This window comes from Crocuta crocuta, unplaced genomic scaffold (genome assembly GCF_008692635.1).
Source record: "Crocuta crocuta isolate KB4526 unplaced genomic scaffold, BGI_CrCroc_1.0 scaffold126, whole genome shotgun sequence".
Classification (NCBI taxonomy): domain Eukaryota; kingdom Metazoa; phylum Chordata; class Mammalia; order Carnivora; family Hyaenidae; genus Crocuta; species Crocuta crocuta.
In genome coordinates, this window is record NW_027531000.1 from 6,860,380 (window position 1) to 6,869,040 (window position 8,661).

Consider the following 8,661-nt stretch of genomic DNA (forward strand, 5'->3'; position numbering starts at 1 on the left):
ATAGTTTGTCTGTTTAGAAAATAACATTTTAATTATGTTCAGAATAGTGGAAAGGGAAGGAGGACAAGGGATTTGAAGTTAGAGACACTGGGTTTGAGTCCTAGCGCTGATACTACCTGCTTTTCCTGTTGGGGAGAGTATTGTGTCAAAATGCCTATACTCAGTAGAGAACTTTGTGAATGTTAACTCTTAATTTGAGATTTTGTAATTTTGTTTATAAGGAGAATAAGTAGATTTTAATGGCAAATACTGAAGTCCAAAGTTTATGTTTGTACTTTTTAGCTGTTTGTCTGTCTGATGCTTTCATGTTTGCCGTTCAGACTCTAAGGAATGCTAATAGTATGTGAGACAAATTTTTTTATATTTAAAAATGATATTACTTCCAGTGTATATCAGTTTTGTATTGGTATGATCAAGTGAAAATTTGATTATGGTTGAAGTTTTTGGTAAAGTTATTAATAGGGTACTTGTCAGAATAATGATGATGTTTGTATTTTATGTCTGATCAAACACAGATTGTGTATGAAACTGTAATTATGGAGCAGGACCTTATTTATTATAATAATTATTTGTTGAATCATTTGCTTTGTTCTGTCTGACAACACAACATTTACAGGGGGGTTTTGTTTGTTTTTGGAGACACTGTATAGAAATCTTTGTCTGTAAAGGAATGCTTGAGGAAGAAGTTTCTGTATTTAATAAACTAACTTGATTATTATTTGTGTTGCCTGTCTTGTAAATTTAAAGTTCAATTATTTTCAGAGTGTTAAAAGTTTTTTCTCAGTTTTGAAACTTTCAAAATTTTGTATGTTTTTTTTAAATTTTTAAGGCAAGGGATTTTCCTATTAAAAAGACAAATGTGCTTCTTGTCTTGTTTATTTTTAAGCCACACCTCTATTCATCTTCATATTGTAACACTTTCTTTTGTCACTTAATATACAGATGACTAGATAAATCTTTAAATAGCAAGATTAATAATGTTTCTTATTCTTTTGATAGTTAATGACCTCAAACTATAAAATCATATTCTTTTGCAGTATCCCTTTCACTATTCAGCGACTATGTGAGTTGCTAACAGATCCAAGGAGAAACTATACAGGAACAGACAAATTTCTCAGAGGAGTAGAAAAGGTATTTATTTTACTATTGGAGTTCTATTAAACTTAGCCTAATGTATTTCAGAAGAGAGCATTGTATATGTGCTCTTTCAGGCATCTTTTCTTCAAATAGGTTTCCTGAAAGCTACCTAAAGTTTTCCTAATTTGCGAAAAAAAATAAGTTTTGGAGAGAGATTTAATAGGAGGGGCATAGAATGAGAGCTTGTGATCATTTAAGTTTGGGGAAAGCACCTTATTACAGTCTTCAAAATTCATAGTGTACATTAACATTAAAGGCTCTGCAAAGTTCTAAAATTGGTATTTTAACTTTATAGTTGTGTTTTGCATGCTTGTTGATCATGGAATTCATTTCTTTATGCCTGGTTTCCAGAGGTGTACAACTTTGGGAAATCTGATGCAAAAATTTAAGTTAGATTCTGAGAAAGAAGTAGATCAAACTTAAGAATGAGGAAAGCATTGGTTTTTTTTGAGGGGGGGGATAGGAGGTGTTAGTTACAAGAAAAGGGCATTTTGGGTGAGGGAAACATTGTGATGAACAAAGACATCAAGGTTTTTGAGAAAATGAAAAGTAGGAAATTGACTTCTCTGGAGTAAAGAACCAATGAAGAAGCCCTGTGGGAACCAAGATTGGACTGTGGGTTTTTAATTCCCTCTGTGATTGATCCTAAAACATAGTTCAGTGTTCATTTTATGGATCTAAATCAAATTCAGTTTATTTTACCCTTGAAGCTGGAACCCAAAACCATTACTTGGTGATTTACAGGAGATCTTAGGGCCTTACTGGATTAATATGTTTTGTTGCAGCTTCTGTGCCCCCCATTTAATAAGATTCCTGAGGGCCAGGAAACTGAGATGATTCATCAGTACTTATTTTCAGCCTATGGACTTTCAGTAATTAGATTTTGGCTCTTTGGATGAAGAGGCAGTTGCAGTAGTTGTGTCAGGGGTGGCCCTCTCACCAAATCAGGGCTACGTTGTTTTCATTTGGGTGACCATGGACCAGTTACACAAGCTAAGTGCTAGTTTCTAATATATAAAGTATGGATAATAACAGGGTTCTGGAGGTGATCAAATGTAAAGCACTTACTCTGGCTCATTGCACATGTTTAATGAGTATTGACTATTAATAAAGTTCATATTACCAGAAAGATTATATTATTAAAAATGTCTTAGGCTCTTTTTTGGTATATGCTGCTACATAACAGTCTTTTGCTTGGGTACTGCTCTATAAGGAAATTCTTTATACTTGGTCTAAGTACTCGAATATCTAAATATCTTGGAGTGGTTTCAATATAATGTAAGAGTGTGGTTCCACTATGATTGATGTATATAATGTCAGGGCTCTAAAGTAGCTAGAGTAGAGTGAAAATAATACTGGCAGAAAAACCAAATGGTTTAGTAGGTTATATTAGGTTTTGTCTGGGGACACATGGGTGGGTCAGTTGGTTAAGGGTACAGCTCTTGATTTTGGCTTAGGTCATGATCTCAAAGTCCGTGGGTTTGTGGGATCCAGCTTTGCCTCAGGCTCTGCCCACAGCATGGGGCCTACTTGAGATTCTCTCTCTCTGCCCGTCCCCTACTCACACCCGCATGCATGCTTTCTAACAATAAATCAGCATTAAAAAGATAAGTCTGTTATTGTTTCACTTTCTGTTGTTTGATTAATCACTTCTAACCATTTATTTCCTTGTATCAGTAAAATTGGAATAGATAGGAACTTAATCTCTCAGGTTGATTCTGAGAAATTAAAAACAAATGATTAAACTTGATGTAGTGCTTTCCCTCACATTAAAGCATCAACTTTTGTTATTACAGAATGTGATGGTTGTTAGCTGTGTATATCCTTCTTCAGAGTAAGTATATATATAGATTTTTGTCTTCTGTCATTTCTAATATATTAGTCTTTAAAATAGGTTATATTTACTTTATATGGAATGAAGCATGATAACATTTATAAATACTTGTGAACCTACCACCCAGTCCCCCAAGTAGAATATTACCAATGATATTACCTCTATGTTTTTCTGATAAAGAGGTATGGATTAAAGTGATTAGGTGTTTTACTGTAGTCTTTACATTGTGGATTTGTCTACTGTCACAGTGCTCAGAACCCTGAGATCCCATCCTAGATACTTTGCCATGGTGTTTCTAGGGAATAACTCCTAGGTTTGGAATAGCTACTTGATGACATTCCTCTTCATAATGGAAAAGTATTTCCAGTTGTCAAGATTTAGATAGTAAATTAATGTATCAGTTTAAGACAGTCCTTGGCACTGTTGATAACTTTGTTTCAAGTGGATGTCCTGGGAATTACAGTAGTTTAGCACTGTACTTGGCTTCTACCCACTGGATGCCTGTAGTGTTCCCCTCATTTCTCAAAGAATGTCTTCAGACATTGTTAGAAGTGTCTGGGAGGCTGTGGGCTGGGGGAAGGAGAGCTGCAAGAAGGATGTTGCCTCCTGTTGAGAAACACTGGGTTTATAAAACATCTGTGATTTCATAGGCAATAACAGTGGGCTTGTTTTTAGAACTCTCACAAGAATAAACCTGTGGGAAATGAGATAATTAAGGTAATCCCATAATTAGGTTGTTTCTCACAGAAATCTTTTTGTTTGGTTCTTTGGCCATGAGATCCTCTAAGAGATCTTTTAGGCCATGGCTCTTAACCAAAATTAAAGGACTAAATGATCTATAATAGTATTTTGTTCTTTTTTTCTTATAGGAAAAACAATTCTAACAGTTTAAATCGAATGAATGGTGTTATGTTTCCTGGAAATTCACCGAGTTATACTGAACGGTGAGATTATTGATTTTAATATCCAGAGAGATTACATTTTCCTAATTTTGAGAAGCAGGTTCAATACACTTTCTTAAAAGTTGGATGTTTTACGAAAGATACAGGAAGAACTAAACAGTTAATTTGGTAGCCATAAATGTGAAAGTCAAAGTTAGAGTAAATACTTCTTGATGTGTTCAAGTAAGGAAATCTTGGGAGGGTGATTTTTTATATATATGGGAAAATGATGTTTGTTTATCTTACTGTAGGTCTAATATAAACGGGCCTGGAACACCCAGGCCACTTAATCGACCAAAGGTTTCTTTGTCAGTCCCCATGACAACAAATGGCTTGCCTGAGAGCACAGACAGCAAAGAGTCAAACTTACAGCAAAATGAGGACAAAAATCACAGGTTTGTATGTGATTTATATTTTAAAACAAAAATGTTTTCAAAAAAGGTTAACATTTATTGTTTTCAACACTCATTGTTTACTATTTACTGTGGTTTTGAGGAATACAGCAAGGTTCTAATGTGGTTTACAGGAGCGGTATATGACTTCTGGAAGTTTCCAGCATTAGTACATGGTGAAGATGATCATAAAAAAGGCATAAAACTTCTAATTTGGGGAGATCCTATTTACCGCAGAGTCTTAAGAAAGTAAAGTGATCATGATATTTTTTATTTCTTGTTTTTGCAAGTAACCTGAAAGGTTGAAATTTTGTGAGTTGTTTCTCATTGCAGATTATTAAATGAAACCTTTTGTTTATATCCCATTTCACATTTTCTGCATCACATTAAGGGAAAGCAAACAAAACAAGTGAGCAATCTTAGTGTATCTGTCTGGAGGACTTGTAGTTCTGTTATGAGAAGCCTTTTACTGCAGAATTGAACAGAAATGTTATACAACTTGTTGACTAGTTCTAATAGGAAATAGTCCCTAAAGAGTTGAGGTTCCCTCGAAATTATTCTCTTGTGTTTTTCTCTGCCCAGATGTTACAATTTACAAAGTTACAATTTAACTTTAACTCTTCTTAATTTAACAAGTTAGTAGACCTTAAAAATGTGATGAGAATGTGGAAGATGAAGAAAATCTTATTAATGGCATTTTGAAAAAACATTTACAGTGACTCTTCAACATCTGAATCAGAAGGTTCCTCAGTGAGCCCGACAAAAAATAAACATCCAGATGAAGATTCTGTGGAGGCTGAGGGGCATGAGGTAAAAAGACTCAGGTTTGACAAAGAAAGTGAAGTCAGAGAGACAGCCAGCCAAACATCTTCCAGTGAAATTTCTTCGGTTATGGTAGAAGAAACAGAAGCATCGTCGCCATCTCAGGATAAAGACAAGGAAAGTAGTTGTACCAGGCAGCACTGTACAGAAGAGGAGGAGGAAGAGGAGGAAGAGGAGGAAGAAGGTATTTAGAGACCATCTGTAAAAGGGTGGAGTAAGGAGATCCTCAAATTCTTGTACTTCATTTTTGCGTGAGAGAATTTAACATAATGGAACTCCTTATAATGCTGATGTTGGGCTTTTCTCCCACCTGTATGTAGTTGCTGCTGAGTGTCAGGGGATATGATTTGAACTGTAGAATATCAGAATTCATGAAACTTAACTGTGGAGGTGTTTTGAAAATAAAATTTAACTACAACAACATTTGCTTATTTTTAGAGTCTTTTATGACATCAAGAGAAATGGTCCCAGAAAGAAAAAATCAAGAAAAAGAATCTGATGATGCCTTAACTGTGAATGAAGAGACTTCTGAGGAAAATAATCAAATGGAGGAATCTGATCTGACTCAAGCTGAGAAAGATTTACATTCTGAAGGTAGCGAAAATACAGGCCCTGTAAGTAGTGGTTCTGATTTCCATGAAACAGAAGAATTAGTAGGATCCAATTCCAGTAAAACTGGAGAGATTCTCTCAGAATCATCCATGGAAAACGACGAAGAAGCCACAGAAGTCACAGATGAACCAATGGAACAAGACTAACTATTTAGAAACCTGTAGATGCAGTATTTTACATACAGTTCTGGTTTTACACTGTATAAAACTTTTATGTAATAAAGTGGACCTCTAGTTTTTACAAGAGAAGCAGGTTGTAAAACAAAGTACTTTATGGGATAAATCCTGAAAGAGTTGTACATGTAAGAACTGTGAATATCAGCTCCTCTGGGTCCTGCTTACCGCTGAGTTTTGTTTTTGTTTTTTTCCAGTCTGGTCAAATCAGTGGTTTGTGTATAGATTTTTTTTTTTTTTAATTAAAGTTTTCAAACTGGAAGGTAATAATTATAATTTTGAAACCTTTTGGAGATTATCACATTTAGTTTATAAATATGCAAGAAGTCTTTCTGTCTTGTCTCTTTCTGACAGCTCTAGCAGTTTTCATATTTTGGTCATAGTTTCAACATTTTAACATGTGAATTATAGGGTTTCATGCTGGTTTCCAGATTTTATTGTTTGACTATGTACAATGGAACTTTAAGTCATATATACATATATATATATTATTCTAAGAGGGAAATGTTATATTTTTCTGTTTCTATAAGAGATGAATACAGTGGATACTTTTTCTATTGGTAATAATTGAGTTCACCTCTTTCAGAAGACAGTTTCAGTTTCTCTTCTGAGTAATTCAAATAAAATCTGGCCCTTGTGAAACCCTGGAAGTAAGTCTGTTGAAATACCAGGTTAAACACATTCCAAGAGATCTGTTCAAACTAAAAATTCTTTTGTATACTTCTGAGGTGCCTGAGAAAAAGACTTCATTATTTATGAGAAAATATGCTTTATCTTGGAAACTGTGTTCAAACATTAGCTTACTATTTTGTAGAATGAATGCTGACATGAGACCATCTCAGAAGAACCCGGCAGGTTCCTTGACCTTTTGCTTGCTTTCCTGAACATTGTGAATATTACACATTTCTTTCTAAATTATTCTAGAGTATGCAAATGTCATTGGTGTGAAACCCCACTGTACTGGAAGAATTAATATATTACTATAGTAATGTACTGACTGGAGCGAAATGGCTGAAGCTTTAGGGGTGCATAGAAACCACCATAATTTGTATGACATTTTGAAGTGAATTAAATATTTTTGAACATGCTTCTTCGACAGCCAGTGTTATATTTTTCAGATTAACACAAAGCACAATGATTACTCTAAACTCAATATTTTCAAATTCACATATTTAAAGTCATGCAAGCTGCAACTTCCCTGTCAAAATTACTGGCTGCCAAATTTATACCTGTTTCTTCAGCTGTACCTTTTGATATTTAGAATTTTTAAATTTCTGTAAAGTAGATTTTGTAGAATGTAATGTGTTCACTGCCTTTGTGAAGCGGTATATAATTGTATAATTTCTGTGTGTAAACTGAATGCTTGGGCTTTCAATACAGTATTCATATAAAGCAATAAATATTAATGTTATGAAATATTCGAGTACATTTTTATCAAAATACAAAAGAATCCCTTTTTTAGTTTCAGATATCTGAAGTACACAGATGAACTTATAAAACTGATGCAAACAGTTTCTGACACTGTATCATAACCTTTGGGGTGATGTGGGTGGCAACCACAACTTTTGCATTTTGACTACTTAAATTGCTATAATTACCAAAATGATTGGGCTCCGTTTATGTTTATAGGGTAATATACTACTGACTGACTTGACTGTCAGGTTCACAGCAGCTAGGTGATATATTTATGAATATGTCTAATAGTTGAAATAAAAACTGAATATTGAATTACTGTGTCCAGGAGGGGAGAAAAGAATCACACATTGTAAATTTTTAGAAATTTTTTTGCAAAACTGTTAAAATGAAGCAAATTTTAAATGTGACATTCATTTGTAGTGACCTATTATTTTGTTGAGGGATATTTTGCCAATGAGAACAGATTTTAAACATTTTAAGTTTAGAAATTTTAAAATTTTCTTTAGAATATTTATGAAATTATTGTCAATAAACCTATTCTTTAAGATCCTGTGACCTTTGATATTTTTTATTTTAATTGTGCCATGGACCATTTGTAAACAAATTAATTTACTTTTGTTGGTTATAAGTTGAAGATTTAGCGTCATGACTTTACGGTCTGTGGTTTTATTTGTAAACTTGCAATTGCTATTTTTGCAAGGGCAAATGTATTTCTTTATTAAATAAAGTACAATAATGGTGAATGTACCAAAATGCCATCATTTAACTCTATGAGAGATCTGCATTTTAATCTATAGTTTAATAGTTTTAATATTTATTAGATATTCATATGTTGATCATAGATCAAACTTGTTGCTGTTTATACAGGTAATTGTAGAATGCTCATGGAATATCTTCTTTAGGATAGGTGGAATACTTCTGTAGTTAAATTGGGAAACCTTGTTCAGCTGGTTTAAGATATTGATGCCCATTTGGAAGTAGATTTCCGCAAGTATGCATAGGTGCACTTACACAGACTTTGCTTAATGAAAATATCAGTTCTAATAGTAACTGATTCAGATGCAAATTTTTTAAAGGCTAATTTCAGGCACATTTTCTTAACACACATCAGCAAAGTCATATTAAAAGATCTAAATGAAGCATCAAGACCTCAGTGATTAAAAATATTTTTTTTTTTTTGGCCTTGAGCACATTGTTTAACCGTTAGAATCTAGACTCTGAACCCAACATGTGAAAAGAACTTTCAGTGCTGATGATACAGAGTATATATGTTAAGATGTTTTTTAGCACTTTCCCTTTTAAAAAAGTGAAAACATCCTCATACATTTTTGAAA

At 33.6% G+C, this 8,661-nt stretch overlaps 1 protein-coding gene across 1 annotated transcript in view; it reads left to right on the forward strand.

Moving 5' to 3' along the window:
- The window catches only part of PPP4R2 (protein phosphatase 4 regulatory subunit 2), a 53,507-nt gene extending 46,180 nt beyond the window's left edge, over window positions 1–7,327 (forward strand). The window contains exons 4-9 of the mRNA XM_077770642.1: window positions 1,038–1,131; window positions 2,934–2,971; window positions 3,841–3,915; window positions 4,164–4,307; window positions 5,021–5,310; window positions 5,565–7,327. Of these exons, the coding sequence (XP_077626768.1) occupies window positions 1,038–1,131; window positions 2,934–2,971; window positions 3,841–3,915; window positions 4,164–4,307; window positions 5,021–5,310; window positions 5,565–5,884 (961 nt within the window). The 3' untranslated portion in view covers window positions 5,885–7,327. The remainder of the gene's footprint in view (window positions 1–1,037; window positions 1,132–2,933; window positions 2,972–3,840; window positions 3,916–4,163; window positions 4,308–5,020; window positions 5,311–5,564) is intronic.
- The last annotated feature ends 1,334 nt before the right edge of the window (window positions 7,328–8,661 follow it).